Below are 20,494 nucleotides of genomic sequence, written 5' to 3' on the forward strand. Positions count from 1 at the left end.
GGGTTATAAAACTAAAGTCTGTACATGCAGGAATTTCTTAAAAACGTAAGGACGTTTAGTCAGAGCACAATCGGGGATTTTCAGAATAAATAATGCCCAGACAGACTCCTGTGCCACTTGTCCTTGGTGACTGTGTGTGAGAAATTAGAAAAAGGGGCAAACCCAGGCCACAGACTTCAGGTGGCTAATCGGGTCCGAGTGGCCACTGCTGTGAGTCCACTGCCTGCCCTTCTGCCTTCAGTCGCTCCAGCCCCTCTCCCTCCCCATGTTAGCCGCTGCCCAAGGGCAGCTCTAGAAGCCGCCTGACCTCGGGGGCAGGACTTTGCCCTACTCACCCTCACCCCCCGGAGCTCAGGGAGCAGAGAGGGGCCTGGGGATCTCACTGGGAACCTAACATCATCCATAACTTTCATTGGATGGGAGAAACCCTTTGGATTCTACCCAGCTCACTTAAAATTGGTCCAAAGGAACACAATCTATTCCTGCGTGAGACTAACAAGAAAAATCAGAGTCAAATGAGATGTTTAATTGAAAATATGGCCCTTCCCGGTTCAGGTTTGATTCCAATTCCGGTCAAGGGCACAGACCTCGGTTGCAGGCTCAATCCCTGGCCCTGGTCAGGGTGTGCGCGGGAGGCGACCAATCGATGTGTCTCTCTCACATCAACCTTTCTCTCTCTCCGCCTCTCCTCCTCCCTCCCCCTCTCTCTAAAAAAATCACACACACACAATGCATGAAATCTCCTCCAGTAAGGATTAACAAAAAATAAGTAAGAGCCACACCAGCCAGGGCAATAAGAAAACATGATTTTCTCTGAGAAAAAAGGTGTTAGAATCAAGGATTCCTACAAAAATGGATATCACAGAAATCAGCAGAAGAAAGGTGTTGAGGAAACATTTACTTACCATTCATGGTGATTGTCCACAAAAGCGGACATGGGACTTATCTGCACTGTGTATGTGTCATTGGCCGAATATTCGAATAAGCCGTAATATGGGTTGAAGAGTTCTCTGGACACCAGGAAGAAGAACTCTCTGGAAGGTCCGCTGTAATCCAGCCTTTAAAGAAATCCACAAAAAGAACAACCAGTTGTATATTTTTTCCTACACATTAGACGCCTTTTCTACGGAGCTCAGCTTTCCACAGAACACGCATCGCAAGTCCAACCGCCCTCATTACAGGACTGTCCAAAACCAACAGGACCATCCGATTTCCTGAGCACATCCATGTCTTGGCCCAGGACAGCGAAATGCACATTTTATGGGGAGCACATCCAAGACGAAAGCCACACATCAGATAAGGGATGCAGCAGGCAGTACGTACTTTGATGGTGTAAACAGATATGAAGAGGTAAATATTTTCAGTGTTCGGGGCCAGGCTATAAGGAAAGGGAGAACAGTGGGAATGCTCTCTTGAAAGAGGGCAAAACCAGAGGCCTGAGCTGCCTACCTCCAGGGACATGGAGTCCTTCCTTGGGGACTTCTAAACACTTTTAAATGGGGGAGAAGGAGACTTGAGTGCCTTGGGTGAGAGGCTATTACAGATGAAAGACCCCCTAGGAAGACCAGAGGCAAAAGAAAATGGAATGACAGAGTTCCAGTGAAAACTTTAAATTACAAAACACCAAGGAAGATTATAGACAAGAAAAATGAGGGTGTCAAAAGCTTCATCATGGAAGAATTTGGAGAAGAGGCTGAAACTCTAGTACCGACCTACCGTGTAAATCCCACCTCAGTCACAAGGACATCAAGGACAAAGAGAAGCAGGAAAAATGACTATGTTAGGTTTGAGGAATGACAAGTGGCCAGCAATGCTGAGAGCAAGACATGCCGTCCAGAGGCGTTTGCAACAAGCAACTGGATACGTTAAATTTAAAGCAGAAAGTATAAAGGACGCCCACCCCATGACAAATGCCTACGCCTGGGCTCAGGGACAGGAAGGGACGGGGAGGGGAATGGAAGCAGTGGGTACGTTGGGGTGGTGGGATTTTTATAAGACTTCATTGGCTCACTCTGCTTTTTGCCTCTTATGGAATTTCCTCCACGGGCCCTACTGCATTTTTTTTAAAGGAAGTCATCTGAGTCTTGTCCAGTGATGGAATTGGGTGATAGAGAAAAGAATCCTGGTATAGGTGGCAGATGGAGCTGGGAGACGAGTAAGAAACATAACATGACTTTTATTCAGAGTTGAGAGTTTCAGAGAATTTACTTGGAACAGACGTCAGCTAGTCACAAACTGCTTTCTCAATGTGTGCCCTATCTGAATACAGGCGTATGCTGTTTCCTTCATATTTCTCATGCAGTCAACTTATAAGCCACTGGCTTTTTCAGTGTAGCCTTGTCTTACACAATGTCTCTGAAATTATGATGTGCTAGCTTTATTTTTCCTGATACCCATCAAAAGAAATACGTAGACATTAAAATAAAAAATGCCAGTCTGTGTAACAGCGAAGGCCTTATCACACAGCCCCTGTGCACGCTGCACTGTGGGTGACAGAGTGTGGGCGGCCAGGAAGCCTGTGTGTGCAGGAAATGCAAGCCTAGCCGCCTCTCAGGCCTGAAGGTGACATACTGAAACCGCCTTGGGGGAGATCGAGTCCATATTCCTGCCTACTGGGCCCCGGTGGATGCAACTGGAGGGGCCCCCAGTTCAGGGGGGCGGGGGGCTCTGCTCAGAGTGTAGGGGCCTCCCGGGTGCAGGGCACAGACCACACCTCCTGGGTGCTGAGCTGGGCAGCCCCGTGGCTTCCTCCCTCCGTCCTAATTTGATCTCCGACGCCACCGCCACCACGCAGAATGCTTCTTCCACTTGAGTGTTCTTCACATACTTAGAGGCTTTCTCCCGGCAAACATCTGAGAGCCTGTTATGCTCCGGGTGCTAATCTGGATGCTGACCATAGACACTTTTTTTGGAAAAGTCATTTTCTGTAAGAACTCTTTTGTGCAGCAGTTCTCATATCCCTGGTCTCTCTCCCTCCCCACTCACCAACAGGCCTCTTCTCCCACCCCCTCAAGGAGGGGCTGGGAATTCCCTCTGCTGGGATCCACTCCAGGCCCAAGTCTGACCTACAAGGCGGGGTCTAAGACTGGAGGTGTGGTCCTCTCCGCTGGGGCTCGGACAGGGCTTTGCCCTCCTTTCCTGCACACCTTTCCCCGTGAGTGCAGCTGAGAAGTGCCCGCCCGTGGGGCAGCCGCCTTGCTGACTCACAGCGAGCTGAGTCATCGGCTCATACCTTTCTCCTGGGCGGCTGCAGCCCCGGGCTCTCCCGTCCTGTCTGCATGTCACCGAATCTGTTCAGAACCCAAGTGCTGGACGCTATGCTTTTTCCTACTACATTTCACTTTCTGAGATGGAGTCCATGATTCCGGTCTACCCAGGTCCCGGTGGATGCAAACCTTCTCTCTACATGTCCTGCCGGTGGTGAACTTCATCAGGTCCTGTGTCTTTCCAGAAACAGAAAATGCCAGTGGTCCCTGGCACCTTAGACGCCATTCTGTCCATATCCTCGTTTTACTGAGATGACTGGGACTGAAGGAAATCACTGATTGGCATCAAATGAAAGCGGGGTGGAGGGTCCGGGCCTTGACGCTGGCTTCCTGACCACACCCCGCCCCCCCCCCCCCGCCCCTGCCCCCATCACCCATCACTCCTCACAGCCTACCCTCAGGACATTGTAAATGTCCAAGACTAACAAGAAAAAGTCACTTTTAGACCAGGGTTGGTCAACTATGGCCTGGGGGCCAAATCTGGCCCATTTCCCAGCTTTGTAAATAAAGTTTTATTGGCACACAGCCATGCCCATGTATGTGCTGTCTGTTTGTCTGTGGCTGCTTTTCTGCTAAGAAGGCAGAGTTGAGTGTGTGGGATGGAGAATCCAGGGCCCTGCAAAGACTAGAATATTTACTATCTAGCCCTTCTCAGTACAAGTTTGCCAACCCCTGTTACAGGCGAAAGTGGGAGGAATGTGCTAATTCATTAAAACAACTGGCTTACTATAGATCCCCTTCTTGAGTGAAGGTTCCTTCAAGGAAATGGGAAATGACTACCACATTCTAGGGCAGTGATGGCGAACCTTTTGAGCTCGGCGTGTCAGCATTTTGAAAAATACTAACTTAACTCTGGTGCCGTGTCACATATAGAAATTTTTTGATATTTGCAACCATAGTAAAAGATTTATATTTTTGATATTTATTTTATATATTTAAATGCCATTTAACAAAGAAAAATCAACCAAAAAAATGAGTTCACGTGTCACCTCTGACACGCATGTCATAGGTTCGCCATCACTGTTCTAGGGTGGATGCAACCTCAAGGTGTGGCCACAAGTAAGCGTGAGGCCCCGAGTGAGTGGTCCGAGCTTCACGGGGGCTCTCGGACACAATCCCGGCCCCGATCCTAAGGGTCACAGGCAGCTGAAACACAAGCCACATACTTTGAGTCACTGTTCGTACAAAGAGACAACTGGTCAAAGTAAAATGGCTTTTTAGCTGCTTAAAATTCAGCTGTGGCCTTCCGCTGGAAATAGCAGGTTTTTTGAGATTGGCCTCTCAGTGTCTAGTGCAGCCGTGGGCAAACTACGGCCCGCATTGAAAAAAAAGACCATACCCTTTTATGTACTGATGTTTACTTTGAATTTATATTAGTTCACACAAACACTCCATCCATGCTTTTGTTCCGGCCCTCCGGTCTAGTTTAAGAACCCATTGTGGCCGAGTCAAAAAGTTTGCCCACCCCTCGTCTAGTGACACCACGCTCACGGTGGATTATAATGAGCAGCTTGTGCGTCTGCCTCCTCTGTGCACACGTCGACATTACTGAGGGCAGGGACTATGTTGTTCTCATTTTTGTATCCCGTAGGGGCTCCATATATGTTGTTGAACCAACGCATGGAGCTCTCTACAGAAATCAACCTCCTTTACCTGGTGAGTTGGCACCTGGCAGAGTGAGTAACTTGGCACAGGTTTGCCTTCAGTGGTATGTTGACTCAATGACATGAACAGGCTGTGCCCATCCCTAACTCCATTCACAAATACTGTCATAAATCACTCAAGGGAATGAGCCTTAGAGAGCTTGGCGTTGGTCTAGTCCTTTCCAGGTGTCATAGCATCTACTACGGTCCAGTTTGTCAGGACAACAAAGAGGGACCTCATTGAAGGGCTCCTTTCTGATGACAACAGCTGGATCTGGCTGACCATCACATAAAATATTTCCTGAAAAGTTAAGCCAAAAAATAAAAACATCCCCCCTCCCCATCCCCCAAGAGAGAACACAGCTACCAGTTCTCCGGGAGGAAAATGTATCACCCTGAGCTGGTCAGGCTCTTCTCCACTACTTTGAACTCCAGGAGCCCGGATGGAGTCCAACCAGGGCCAGCACAGCTTTTAAAGTTTGAGTTGATTATAATCCCAAACTCCAGGACTGCACACCAGAGAGCTGGTTGTATCTACAAATGACAGGCCGACCTAATCCAACAGACGTGTCCCAGCAAGCACCTGTGCCTGTGCTTCCTGGCTTCTTAGCAACCTCCTCCATGTAAATAGTTCCTCTGACTCATGTCCCAGGGATCCTTTGCCACATTCCTGTTTTGCCAGTTCGGTTGGTTCTGCAGCGACAGGCTTGGCACGGAAATGCAGAAACTCCGACAGCGGGTGTGGGGCCACCAGCAGCTGCCTGCCAGGGCATTTCGGAATCAGCACAGATGTCTTCAGGGGGGCGGTGCGGTTTTAAGCCCCAAGAAGTGCTGATAAAGCATTTTATTTATTATTTATTTATTTATTTATTTACGTTTTGATAAAGCATTTAAACACCATCATGCTGCCAGGCTGACATGGCCCAACTTGTTAGTGGCCTCCAATATCTGTTAAGAACAATTTATTTGCCCTAACTGGTTTGGCTCAGTGGATGGAACGTCGGCCTGCGGACTCAAGGGTCCCAGGTTCAATTCCGGTCATGGGCATGTGCCTTGGTTGTGGGGACATCCCCAGTGGGGGTGTGCAGGAGACAGCTGATGGATGTTTCTCTCTCATTGATGTTTCTGACTCTCTATCTCTCTCCCTTCCTCTCTGTAAAAAATCAATAAAAATATTTTTAAAAACCCAACAATTTATTTCATTCTCCTGTCCTTGACGTGCAATTAAACATCACTGAAAGCAAAGTATTCCAAGGGAAGTAGACTATACAATGAGAGAAGACGATGGAATGGGAAGTCCCATCACCGTGTCCCCCAGATTTTTCAGGAAGACAGAGAGCGTGGCTTTCTTACAGGCCGGGTCAGGCACACACGCCTGTGCACCTGCCCATCCGCCCCCAACTCGTTAGAGCAGCAGCTACTCCCCGAGGCCTCATGGGTGAGGGAGGGATTTTGGGAGCAAGGACGAAGACAAGTCGAGTTGCACCCGGTGACTCCAAGCCTTGGCCTAAATACAGCAGGGTCCTTCTCCAGTGGTTTCACCTGCTGTCTCAGGAGAAAGGCCACAGGAAGAGCTCCTCTGTCCTTGAACCCTGACGCTAACAGGGTTTGCTCACATCCCCTCCCTGGTCTCAGTGTGGCTTTGCAAGACAGCTGGCTGACGTCATTGAGGTGGCTCCCTACATATAATGAACTCATTCTTTCTCAAAGAAAGGCACCTTGCCCAGAGTTGGCCACGGAGGAAAAGAGGAGGTGGGGCTGTCACAGTGCAAACACCTCTCTTTACAAGGCCACCGCTGCCTTCCTGCTTTGCCGACTGTGAAGTTCGGGGCCCAGGATGCCTGGTCAGAACACCACAGCCTTCCTAGCTGGCTCCTGCCACCCCGTAGCTTCAGGTGCTAGGACTTTGAAGTCAGAAGACAATGACACGCTGGAGACCAGATGGTGTCCCACTGAACCCCTCCCTAAAGAAGCGACTTCCAGGCAGACAGAAGCCCCCCGGAAGGAAGCAACCATGGCCTGCAGTCTCCCCCACATTCTCTCAAGATGACTCAGTTTCCAGCCCAGCCACCGCTGCTGACACGCACACCTCCCCACTGTGCCAGTGCAGATAACCAACTCAAGTGGGGCGGAAACTTCAATGACAAGAACAGACCTCCAGCTCTGACCAAAGTAAATCACAGTGACTTGCCTAGAAACCGTTGACTGTTGGAAAAAGCCAAGTAAAACATGAAGCATTATTTTAGTGAGACACAGGAACAGGTTCTTGAATTATTTTTGTATTTTTAAATTGAATAGAGGCATCACCAATAGTCTCAGATGAATTCTACCTCACCCGGGATTTGTAGTTCACCTGTACATTTCTGACTATAAATGTCCCCATCATTTTTCTTGCCTCAGCTTTTCATTTCAATCTATAGATCATGTTTGGGGTCTGTGCAAAGAAACAGCTTAAAGCAGTGGTTCACAGCATGGGGCACATGCCCTACAGGGGGACAATTTGATTTTTAAGGGGGGCAATTCAAAACTGAGTTAACAGTGAATTTTTTTCTTATGGTTATAGGGGCCTCAGATACAGTATACAAATATATATTGTGCATTTCAGTTCACTATATGTTTTGAAACTTTATTTGCTATTTTTTCATATCACTTTATATTATTATTTTTTTAAACAATTTTTTAGTGATTTCTTCCTCGGTACTTCATCTGTCCTTTCATTCTTTTATTTTTCTCTTTCATGAATACCATGTTCTTTGGAACCTTGTCTAGACCCGTGGTCGGCAAACTGCGGCTCGCGAGCCACATGCGGCTCTTTGGCCCCTTGAGTGTGGCTCTTCCTAAGTCTTAGGAGTACCCTACTTAAGTTAATAACAATGTACCTACCTATATAGTTTAAGTTTAAAAAATTTGGCTCTCAAAAGAAATTTCAATCGTTGTACTGTTGATATTTGGCTCTGTTGACTAATGAGTTTGCCGCCCACTGGTCTAGACCAAGTTAATGGCCTTTTAGGCTTCCTCCACGTGAATAGGAGCTCACTTTTTGAGTAATACGAGTTATATGTCACGGGGGGGGGGGCATCATGGATTTTACATGCTTAAGTAGGGCATGGCCAAAGTAAGGTTGGGAACCACTGATTTAAAGCAAAGCGAAAGTCTCTGCAAATCTGCAAATTCACACCTTTTTGGAGTACAGGCAGATGCATTATTCTTTTTTGGTTAAAGTTTTTATTGAATTTATTGAGATCATATTGGTTAATAAAATTACATAGGTTTCAAGTGTACAGTTCTATAATACTATATATAGACAGGGTGTCCCAAAAAACGTAGACACACTTTAACAGTTGATAGCTTAATTTTGAAAATGAAATGTATTTTAATAAACACTGCCTTTATTATTATTCAAAGTGTGTGTACACATTTTGGGGGGACACCATATATATATAGTATTGTGTGTTCACCACCCAAAGTCTAGTCCCCTCTGGCACCGTTTACCCCCTCTATCTCCTCCCACCACCCTTTCCCTCTGGTGATCACCATTGTGTTGTCTGTGTCTGAGGTGCTATGTTGTGTGTTTGTTTGTCTGTTTGTTTTTTGCTTAATGCCTTTACCCTTTTCACTCAGCCCCTCAACCTCCCTCCCATCTGCCAGTCTGTTCTCTGTATCTATGAGTCTGTTTCTATTTTGTTCATTAGTTTAATTTGTTCATTAGAGCCCACATATAAATGAAATCATACGGTATTTGTCTTTCTCTGAATGGCTTATTTCACTTAGCATAATACTCTACAGGTCCATTCATGTTGTTCCAAAAGGTAAGACTTTCTTCTTTTTTTACGGCGGAGCAGTATTCCAGGTGTAAACGTACCACAGCTTTTTTATCCACTCATCTGCTGATGGGCACTTGGGCTGCTTCCAGATCTTGGCTATTGTAAATAATGCTGCAATGACCATTGGGGTGCATATATCCTTTCAATTCAGTGTTTCAGGTTTCTTGAGATATATTCCCTGAAGTGGAATCACTGGATCATAAGGTAGTTCCATTTTTTATTTTTTGAGGATCCTTTATGTTGTCTTTCACAGTGGCTGCACCAGTCTGCATTCCCAGCAGCAGTGCACTAGGGTTCCCTTTTCTCCACATCCTTGCCAGCACTTGTTTGTTGATTTATTGATGACAGCCATCCTGACAGGTGTGAAGTGACATCTCATTGTGGTTTTAATTTGCATTTCTCTGATGATTAGTGATGTTGAGCATCTTTGTTGACCATCTTTTGGTATGTCCTGTATGTCCTCTTTGGAGAAGTCTCTATTTAGATCATTTGCCCATTTTTTTAATAAGATTGCTTGTTTTTTGGGTCTTCAGTCATATAAGTTCTTTATAAATTTTGGATATCAACCCCTTGTCAGATGTATCATTGGCGAATGTGTTCTCTCATTCAGTAGGGTTGTCTTTTTATTTTGTTGATGGTTTCCTTCACTGTACAAAAGCTTTTTAGTGTGATGTAGTCACACTTGTTTATTTTTTCTTTTGTTTCTCTTGTTGCAGGAGATATATCAGAAAAAAATATTGCTAAGAAAAATGTCCAATGATCTTACTGCCTATGTGTTCTTCTATGGTTTTTATGGTTTCTAGTCTTACATTTAAGTCTTTAATCCATTTTTAGTTTATTCTTGTATATGGTGTAAGAAGATGGTCTAGTTTCATTGTTTTGCATGTATCTATCCAATTTTCCCAACACCATTTTTTGAATAGACTATCTTTACCTCATTGTATGTTTTTGCCTCCTTTGTTAATAAATAATTGGCCATAAAGGCGTGAGTTTACTTCTGGGCTCTCTATTCTGTTCTATTGACGTATATGTCTATGTTTATGCCAGTACCAGGCTATTTTGATTACTATGGCCTTGTAGTAGAGTTTGATATCATAGTATGATTTCCTCCAACTTTGTTCTTTCTGACGATTGCTATGGCTATTCAGGTCTTTTGTGGCTCCATATTAATATTTGGAATATTTTAGGTCCATGAAATATACCATGGCATCTTCATAGGAATTGCGCTGAATCTATAGATTGCTTTGGGTAGTATGGACATTTTAATTATGTTAATTCTTCCTATCCATGAACAAGGTATATGCTTCCACTTATTTGTATCTTCTTCAATTATCTTTCTTCGGTGTCTTATGATTTTCTGATTATGGGTCTTTTGCATCTTTGGCCATTCAAATGGTATATTGTTGCCTCTTTGGAAGTCCCTACTTCCCATATATCCTTCCACACTTCCTGTCCCCAAACAGAACAATGTCCTGTCATTCACTGTTGTTTGTGCCATTCTGGCAATCACAAAGTTAAGAGATTGTTTCTGATGATTGAAATTCACACCTCAATGTCTCCTCTTATTTACCCTCTGGGGTTATAGGTGGAAGACAGGCGATAGAAGCAGGAAGCATTCGGACATTTGTGGCAATCAAATCCAGAGTTATCAGGCCCACTCAGCCTGGGCTTCCTCCCAGGAGCAGATGTCATCAGTCTGGATCCCAGGGAGGCTGCATGAGGATGACCAAACATCACAAGCACCTGTTCCGTTCACACTTAAGTCCCAGGGCTCCCCAAGCCTCTTCCCTGCATCTCTGAGATCTCAGCAATGAAGGAAGGCAGCTGGAGCTCTGGGGGAGGAGAAGTGTGCTCATTCAAACCAGGCTGACTCTGCCAGGAAATACTTGGCATCCCATGCATACCTGTGATGAGGCTAAAAACATTTGTCTGCATTTTCAACTGTGCACCTGCATCTCTAAGCCAACGAACAGACGCGAGAAATCCACTGGGGCACGTCAGGGATGAAGGGCCCGGGTCTCAGGCAGCTTCTGTGCAGCTCGGTCACATTAAGCTCTTTCCCACGTAAGGTTTCCCTTTCACCGAGTCTCAGCAGGGAGACTATACAACAGTGCACATGAAGAGCGGACGTTACCAGGCACTAGTTGAAGTGATGGAAAGATCCATGGGTAGGAAAAACATGCAGACAAACCAGAGTGCAGGAGTTTTGCCTACATCCCAGTGTTGGGCCAAGAGGACTGAATGAAGAACTAAGACCTGGTTGTGAATCTCAATTTTGCTATAACCTGGTTCCACTGGGACATGCAGTTATTTTATACAGTGGAGCCTCCATTCATGAATCATGTACTGAATGGTTTAATTTGTTGGCTATTACTACTATGGTTCCATAATCTAACACAGTTTATTCCTGGGCATGACTGAGAGGGAAATAATCCAAATCAATACAATCAAGGAGAAGACAGCCAGAGTGCAGGCACCGGTGTGGGGTTTGTTTACTTCACTGGAGCGATGGCTGGGTTACACTGGAGGTGCTGGAACTTGAAACCCTGCCCTGAAATGGGGAAAGAGGAAGGGGCCTGGGAGACAGGAGAGCTGTCATCTCTCATGTGCTATGTATGTAACAGCTGCCACGTCTACCCGGATGCAATGAAGACGGTGCGAGTCTTCACTCCTCATTCCCTGACCCTTATCTACATGAGCACACTCAGGCAGGAGTCATGGAAGGTTGGAGACCTTTGCTTATGGCAGGCAGCCATCTCGGTAGGTGTGCTGCCCTCTCAAAGGAGAGAACAGTAAGAACCAAGACCCAACAGTTACTGCTGCGGAGGCTTCTGGGTAGAAGAGCAGAATTCCAATGCGTGATGCTGAACTGGAATTTATTTACCAGGCGGAGCACGTTCTGCTGGGCACCCAGGGTAGGTAACAAGAGCACAGATGCTGAAAAGCAATTCCTTGGTGTTTACCCCCTCAAAGCCCACACTTCCCTTTAGGAGAGAAGTAGAGAAGAGACCAAACCAAACGCCGGTCTCAAAAATACTCAGGAGTTATAAGTTTTTACCAGAGAATTTCTATGCAAAATAATTTAAAAACCAGAGAAGGCCTTTAAAAAAAAAAAAGCCACGAGATTTCAGTGTATGAGAGCAGCATTTCCTGCCAGAAGGGTTTCCTGTTTCAGGCGGCCGCAGTGAGGATGTGGTGAGACACCGCCCTGGAGCCCAGCCTGCGTTCCCCCCCCCCCTCGCCCCCCGGCCACTTCTCTGTGCCACTCACCCTTCCTCCCCGACGAAGGTGACGTACAGCTTATTTCTCTGCAGGTCTTTCCGGGAGTAGCCCATGATCTGATTAAAAGCATCTTCGAGTAAGTGATCTCTTCTGATGATTAACCTGTCCATAAGGAGACAATTTGAAAAAAAATAAAAAAGGTTATTGCCTAATCCTTATCTTTCTAGGACTGGGCGCTTGCCATTTAATTTCCATTTACCATAACTAACGAGGCTAAAAGGAGTGACTTCATGCCATCGCTCTGTGCCAGCAACTGCTGGGTAAGAGGAGCACTGACAGAGGGGGCGCCCCACCTACGACCTGCGAACACCGAGAGGCCCTCTGAGTGGTCGAGTCCCTCTATCCAAGGACAATGGGCAACATCACAGGCACAACCCTGTGCTGAGTAAAGGAAGAACAGCCCCAGGAGGTCATGGTTGGAGCCCGAGTGCCCCTAGACAAGGAATTGAGGTACTAAGTGCCTAGAGAGTTGACTGTGAGCACAAGAGGGAAAAAATTCTCTGTGTCCTCCCAAGCAGAGGAGTTTGCCGCTGTGCTTGGCTTAATTTTTAAATTAAGGGAATCTTGAGATTCCCTAAGTGACAGATACAAACGACCGATACCTGTGGCCCATGAACCCACGTGTCCTAATGACAGTTGAAGTCATCCCTGAGCACATACCAATTTGCCTGTAGTGACAATAGCCACGGAAAGGGAGGTAATGTGGAGGCCAAGGGATGAAAGCTAGATCAAGAGCTTCGCAAGAGAAACATCAGGAGAGAAGGCTCTGAGAGGCATGGTGTTGGACGGGCTGGTGTTCTCTGAGGTGAGGGAAGTGGACCGGCTAACTTAACCAAGTGAGCCCTCCTGGGGGGGGTGGCGAGCCGTGGGCTGTGGGCTGCCCTCTGGACCCTTTCTCGGGTACCCGGAACGTGCTGGGACTACAGTAGCAACGCTCCCTCCTGTATCCTCTCTCAGGGGGCACGTGACCTCGGTGAGGCCCTGGCGCAGGCTGGAGGGGGGAATGAGGGGAGGAGGGCCACGTAGAGAATGAGCATCATTCTGCCCACACATCGTGAGGCTGCTTCCATTTCCCCATTTAAATGGAGGTGAAGGAAGACAGGCAGGAACAACGTCCATGAGGTGCGCCGTCGGACAAGTGAAGTTTAGTTCACAGAGCGACATGCTGAGCATGGTGCCCGCACTCGGGTCGGCTCAGGAGACAGTGCTGAGCGATGCAGGACATCGCGACGGCCTCAGAGCCAACGAGTCCACGCTAAGCCAACAGAGGTCCTTTTCAGGAGAAAAAGTAAATCAGCTTGTCATTTTTTAAATTTTATTATTATTTTTTTAAATACAGTTTTATTGATGTCAGAAAGGAAGTCAGAGAGAGAGAAACATCAATGATGAGAGACAGTCATGGATCGGCTGCCTCCAGCACGCCCCCTACTGGGGATGGAGCCTGCACCCCGGGCCTGTGCCCTGACCGGGAATCGAACCATGACCTCCTGGTTCATAGGTCGGTACTCAACAGCTGGGCAGCTTGTACTTTTCCTTAACATTTTTTACATGGAATGTGGTCATTTCTTTACTGTTTGCTTTAAAACCTTAAGCTTAATTGTGCTCAATGTCAGAACCGTGTTATGTATGGTGCTGCCACGTACAGACACCAAAATAATTACATTGACTAAAACCAAGGTGGTCGTCCGCCGCAAACCACGCCCAGTTGCACCCCATCCTCTCACCATCAGCAGACCCTGTGCTGGTTTTGCTCTGACTTACTTTAATTTCCCTGGGCCTTGTCCATATCCTTTAGTCTCCAACTTCCTGTAAAAGTTCCTCAGCTTGGCTTCAAAGTCTCGCTTGTAAGGGGCTGGTGCCCGGGCATTGGCACGCTGCGTACCTACAGCAAACCACAGAGAGAGAGGGTTGGCCTTGCGCAACGTCCCGGTGTGCATCATGTCACCATGAACACATATCATCAGAGCTGAGACCAGAGGGAACATGTGAAAGTGGGCCATCAATGCGTTCAGCTCCTGCAGCTTCCCACTGTCCAGGTTAACGGCTGCACAGAGCTTACGCAAACAACACTGCCACTTGTTGCATTCTTTTTCTTTTGCAGAACCATGTGAATGTATTGACTTCTTCTATTGTTGACACTGTTACAGGTGTCCCCCTTCCCCCCCACCGTTGCCCACCTCCACACAGCCCCTGCGTTCCTTGGTGGCATGCTGGTCGAAAAGAGCGAAGCCGTTTGGGTAGTTATGATGGTGCCATGTGTTCGTCAAATATGTTCCCCTTTCAGCCCAAGCTGCTGCAAGCCAAGCTGGATTACTCATGCCCAGTGCTGACTGGAGGGCGGAATATCTTTGCTGGCTGCTGAGATGATATCATGGCAATTAGACAGGAAGTTATCATGTGAAAAATATGCGGTGTCTACAGCAAGAGCAGTGAGTTCCCATCCTTTACTCCATGGAAAACCTACGAAACTTCTGTCGGGTATGCACCCTAACTAGGAATTGCTTCAGACGCATAATTGCATGCATTTGATGCCATAGGGTAGAATAATCTGGATGTAAAAACAGAGTTCAGACATAACTGCTGAAGGCACGTCTCCTGGTTGCACAGAGTAAATAAGACTGCCGTTTGTTGCATTCTCTTTTTGCATAACAATGTGAACGTATTTATTACTTTTATTGTTGACACTGTTACAGATGTCCCATTTCCCCCCACCTTTGCCCACCTCCACACAGCCCCTGCTTCTCTTAATATGTGCCAAGTACTGTGATTATCTACAGATTACCTAAAGATTTTTTAAAATAATATCTCATCATATGACAAGTATCATTAATAAAATGTAGAAGTAACAGTTCCTCTTTCCATAGAAAACTCTGGCTTTGGGTCTTAAGGTATCTAACCGACACGCCTGGATACAGAATCGGTGATGAAAATGGGAGTGAGGGCCCTGACAAGAACACCAGAAATTTCCACCAGAGATTTCACAACACAATGAGAGAAACCAGAAAACAGACATACTGAAGTCCTGTGCCTTACGCACCAGAGTAAGCTCATTAAGTATTGCTTTGATGAATGAATCAGCTCAGTGGTGGTCATTCATTGCTAATACCATGTTAGATTCAGCAAGGGAAGCTCACAATGAGTCAGACAGGGTTCCCGAAGTGGGCACCGTGGCTGGGAAGTCAGCAAGAAAACCTGTCCAACAATTGGCGAACACGCGATTAAGTCCTAACCTCGATGGCGTGCCAACCATAGAGCAGAGGACAGGACTATTGCCCTGGGGCTGGACCCAGACCTAGTGATCCATCTTGTTCGCATTAAAATCATTTTTAAAGATTTTAAATTAACTTTTCAGCATTTAAAAATGAGGAGATTTCAAGTAAAAAAAAATACATATTTCCTCCAGACAATGTCGGGAGCTCCTGCAGCCGCTGGCGTGCACTCTCCTGGGGCTATGCGGGCCGCTGCTCCATCAGAGGAAATGTGCGCTCCACGCGCTGGCACGGCTGCCTGGCCCCAGGGTGCGCACTGACATCAGGGTTATGGAAAGGGACAGTGAATGAGGATGACAGGGAACAAAGGGGGAAGACTAGGGAGCCAGGCCTTTACCCCGGAGATCTGTCCTCTACGGGCGGCAGCGTGAGTTCAATAAGCCCTGTGAGTGTGGTCGGCAGACACGGGGAGACCCGCTCACAGAGCAGAGGGAACGCCATGGCGGAGTGAGTGGGGAGGGAAAGCAGTGGAAGGTTGGAGCCAAACTACGAGAGGAATTGAAAACGCAGCTGAGGAGCCTGGGCCCGATGCAGTGAGCAGTGGGAGGCAGCGTGGCAAGGAGAGAAGATGGGGTGGAGGCCAGTTAGGAGCAGTTGCATGGAGGCCTGAGGCACGGTGAGCCTGGACTGCAGGGTGGGGACGCAGGGGACCATGTGCCATGTGAAATAAGAATGGGTACCAGTAGGGAAGGAGAGCAGCAGGAACTCTCGTGCTAATACAACATTTTTAGGCCCAGCCTGCGTGGCTCAGGGGTTGAGCATTGACCTATATGAACCAGGAGGTCACAGTTGGATTATAGGTCAGGGCACATGCCCGGGATGCAGGCTCGATCCCCAGTGGGGGGCATGCAGGAGGCAGCCAATCGATGATTCTCTCTCATCATTGATGTTTCTCTCTCTCTCTCCCTCTCCCTTCCTCTCTGAAAACAATAAAAGCACTTAAAAAATAAAGTTTTTAGAACAATACCACTGCCGTTCGCTGGTTAAGTGCCGGCTTTGGCTTAGGGACCAGGCGCTTTGCATAGAGAATCCTGGGGAGTCCTCCCAAGTCTAGGGAGCAGGCATTGTTACCCTTTCCACCATCACCACTGTAACTAAGGCAACGGAAGTCACATGCCAGTGAATGGTGGGTGTGGGGTCTGAGCCAGGTCTATCTGACACCCAAAGCAGCATGGGAAGGGAGGCTGGTGGGCGGGGTGTGGGGAGGGAGGCTGGTGGGCGGGGTGTGGGGAGGGAGGCTGGTGGGCAGGGTGTGGGGAGGGAGGCTGGGGGGCAGGGTGTGGGGAGGGAGGCTGGTAGGCGGGGTGTGGGAAGGGAGGCTGGTGGGCAGGGTGTGGGGAGGGAGGTTGGTAGGCGGGATGTGGGGAGGGAGGCTAGTGGAGGCTGGTGGGCGGGGTGTGGGGAGGGAGGCTGGTGGGCGGGGTGTGGGGAGGGAGGCTGGTGGGCAGGGTGTGGGGAGGGAGGCTGGTGGGCAGGGTGTGGGGAGGGAGGCTGGTGGGCAGGGTGTGGGGAGGGAGGCTGGTGCCTGCCACTGTCTGCATGGAGCTGGGCACCGAGGGCCCGGGGCCTGCGCTGGGGCTTAGGAACGGTCAGACACACTGCTATTGATCATCGATATGCCCAGAGGTCTGTCTGCACAGCTATGACTCTTACCCACAGAGCTAAGAGCTGTGTCACAAAGAAAACCAATAACCTCGACCTAAGTGTCTGGGAAGCAGAAGGGACTCCTTGGCAGTGGTCCCCACAGCGCGGCTGCACATAGATCACCTGGGAAGCTTAAAAATCTCCCTGGCCAGGCCACAGCCAAGACAGGACATCAGACTCCTGGGGGTGTGGCCTGGCTAAGTTTTATAGGGCTCTCCACCAACTCCAAGCTTGAGAACCATTATCCGCCGCCCCCTCTCCGCCTGGGAGGGCAAAGGTACCCACAAAACACCTGGCAGCATCCGCACCCAGCGGCTGACACTCCTGGACACCCAGGGACAGGGCAGCACGTGCCAAGTCCCCTCAGGGGTGCAGCATGAGGCTGTCAGCGCTGCCAGCTGAGAAAAGCCAGCCAGTAAACCCAGACAGCTCAGAGCAGACTCATGAATCCGTGTTCGAGAGCATGATCGTGGAAGAGGAAAGGAAAAACACAGCACCCCATGAAAATCGTCCAGGCTCAAAAGAAACGTGATTCTTTAGGAGTTCATTCCTTAAACAGAAACACAACAGCCCATCTTATGCTGCTGGCGTGTAACCTGAGATGCTTAAGAGGATGTGGGGAGTCCCATAATGCATTCATCAGCACCAACACGGGCCTCAATAAAACAGCTCTGACTCCACTGATGCTCCCGCTGACGTGACTCAATTACGGAGACTCTGGGGACAGACGTCGTTAAAGGCAAGAAATGCTTCTGCTAATAGTTCTATCATGAAAAAACCATTTACCCATTACTTCACGGCTTAGAAATTACAGGGAATTAGGCCGCTGGCCCTTGTCAGACTCCTAATGCACGTCAGGTGCAACTGCCAAGAAATTCCAGGGCAGGAGCGCCGGTACTTCCGCTGTGGAAATAAAACATGATCTTTCTGGGAGCGGAGTGAGCAGCACTGTGCGGCCACAGCTCCCCGCGAGGCTCCAGGATCCAAGACTCCGACCGAGAGCGACTTCACGGTCTTTACGGACTTGAACAGAGAAGTCAGACTCAGGACGCTGCTACATTCAGGAAGTGACCCAATGAAGGGTGACTTCATAGGGTAGTCAGCGCTACGTGAATTATTTGCAGGAAGAAATTTCAGTAACAGACATTAGGGTTCTTTTTTCTTTACCATTCCTAGGCAGACCTACAGTCCTTCCATCTAGTGCCGCCCTATTTCTACGTACTGTTACAAACCTGCATCATCACATAGCAACTCGAGAATTCTACCTGAAAAAATCCCTGGGGTGATACTAGGAAAATCTCTGCATCAAACTTCTAAGAAGCCTGGGTCCCTTCTGATTATCCGGAGGTGCCCCCAGGAGCCCCGACCGCCTTGAGGACTAGCGGCCCTGGATGGGGGGTGAGCTCAGCCTCGTCCCACATGGCCCCAGGCCGCTGTACGGGGATGGCTCAGAGCTCATTTCTACCCTGGTTCACTTTCTAAAAAGAAAACTCTCTATGACATTTTCAAAAAATTCTGTCAGTGAATGAGAACAGACTATCAAGCTGTGCAGTAATTTCTGGGCGACTCCATCTTCTGGAACATAGCTCCGCAATGGAAATTAACAGGGAAAACCACACACACACACACACACACACACACACACACATTCACACACTCACACCTCCAGACTAGCTGGCTAGAAGCACAGACACTGCAGTCTTCACATTTTTGCTTTATTCCCAAGAGGAACAGGCCTTCAGGTCATTGTTTTGAGCCGGCTCATGCTTTCATTTACATACTATTTGTTTTTTTTTAAAAAACCCTTGGATAGTCTGGCCTCTCAGACCAGGGTAGATTTTAAAAGGGGAGAGCAAAAGGGCATGCCAGTGACAGGCACCCTGAGAGCACTGGGGTGGGGGACAGGGAGGCGAGCGACAACAACCACCACCACCTCTTAGCTGTGACCGACATACTCGGCTTCCCTTCCCCTTGTTTCTGGAACCACAGGTCCCCATCCCCCACAAGGGACACCTACAGTTGTACCATCTGGTTCCCAGATCACCTGGGGGGGGGGGCAGAGTAAAGAGAAGGGGTGGAACCCCATTTCTAGAACAAGTGCAGAGCGACTCCAGGGAGAGTGGGGTGATGGGGGAAGGGAGCGGGAATTAGAGAGGAAAGGAGGGAGAGGGACAGAGAGGATGTTTGTGGGAAGAACAGCCGATGAGATGAGGAGCAGCTAAGATGCTAAGACTTCAGAAAGAGATAGGAAGAGAGAATCTCCCGTGGGGTCGGAGAAATCATTCCCTCTCCCACCCCAGGCCCTCAAGACGAGCTCCAGGAAAGACCCACGTGGCCCCTCAGTGCTCTCTGGGACCTGGGACCTGGGCTGCCTGTGACCTGGGCTGTCTGTGACCTGGGCTGTTGTCGTCTCCAGATGGCCCAGGTCTGGCCAAGGACCGCCAGCACCGTGCGACGGTCCCTTAAACCACCAAGTGCCTCGTGCACTCAGAGCTTAGGCGACGGGCACGTTCACAGGCGTGAGCACACGTCCCACAGTATTCGTTAAATGGGGGATTCGCTGCATCTAAGTTCCTAGAAATGCCCAGCCTCCTACAGCCCCTAAGTCTCCTCCTGGGCCCGGATTGGACATCACAAACCATAAGGTGCTTGGGGCGGAGGGCGCGAAGGCCGGGACTGGCATCCAAGGTCCCAGGAAAGCCAAGCTTCCCGCTCCACCATGGGGACAGGTGTTCAGCGGCGCTCTCACAGCTAAAGAGCAGCGAGTCCCCATTGGCGGAGCCCCTCCCCGCTGCCCTCGACTGTCCCGCGCTCGGATAAGGAAACATGGACAGCTGACCCGGTCCTAGGGCTCCGAGAAGAAGATCGTTAAAATTCATGATCGTGGAGGTTTTTACATCATCCCCACACCCTCAGGGGGTGCCGTTCTAGTTGCAAGGAGGACCAGACAACCTCTCAGAACCCCTCGGAAGTGTTTTCACAAAAACTTGGGAAACACCGGTAGAAGGAGAGGCTCTTTCACCTGGAGAAACAGGAGGAAGGCGGCCAGCGAGTCCCCCTGGGGGTCACGTGGCATCAGTTAGTGAGCCCACGGGCCAGGCAGTGCAGCCGACTGTAGGGACAAACCACACCCACTGGACCCGGGGGGCCAGAGCATGGGGACGGTTCTCCCTGGGAGTTACAGCCGCCACTAGCACTGCTGGCGAGGGTGGTCTGCCTGGGTTCTCCTTGTCTTTGGAACGTAATCCCACACCTGCTTCCAGGAGGCGGGCTATTCCCACCAGGGACTCCTCATGGCCATGGTGATGCGCGATGAAATGAAGTGATCGATAGAGGCATCACGTCGCGTGTCCACACCAGCCTCGAGATGCTTGGCCAGTCTCCCGACCCGCGCCTCCGGGGGGGGGGGGTTGTTCAGAGGGACACCCCGAGATCTACCTTTTCTCGGGGAGGCTGCCTCAGCAAAGGCCTGGGAGGAGAACGTTGGCTGGAATCAGTGACAACCTGCACGGCTTCATTTCTTTACCCATGAAGCACCGGGAGAGGGACAACCCAACTGAACGCCA

The 20,494-nt window shown here is 49.0% G+C and overlaps 1 protein-coding gene across 15 annotated transcripts in view; it reads right to left on the reverse strand.

Annotated features, from left to right (window-relative positions):
* The window catches only part of HECW2 (HECT, C2 and WW domain containing E3 ubiquitin protein ligase 2), a 258,411-nt gene that overhangs the window by 30,808 nt on the left and 207,109 nt on the right, over positions 1-20,494 (reverse strand). For all 15 annotated transcript variants that reach the window (XR_004969635.1, XR_004969634.1, XR_004969636.1 and 12 more), the window contains 3 exons: positions 13,777-13,897; positions 12,004-12,117; positions 906-1,058 (listed from right to left, as the gene is read on the reverse strand). Coding sequence is in view for 11 of the 15 variants with exons in the window: in XM_036320850.1 (XP_036176743.1) it covers positions 906-1,058; positions 12,004-12,117; positions 13,777-13,897 (388 nt within the window). In the remaining 4 variants the exon portion in view is untranslated. The remainder of the gene's footprint in view (positions 1-905; positions 1,059-12,003; positions 12,118-13,776; positions 13,898-20,494) is intronic.

The sequence above is a fragment of the Myotis myotis genome, unplaced genomic scaffold (genome assembly GCF_014108235.1).
Source record: "Myotis myotis isolate mMyoMyo1 unplaced genomic scaffold, mMyoMyo1.p scaffold_m19_p_8, whole genome shotgun sequence".
Taxonomy (NCBI): Eukaryota; Metazoa; Chordata; class Mammalia; order Chiroptera; family Vespertilionidae; genus Myotis; species Myotis myotis.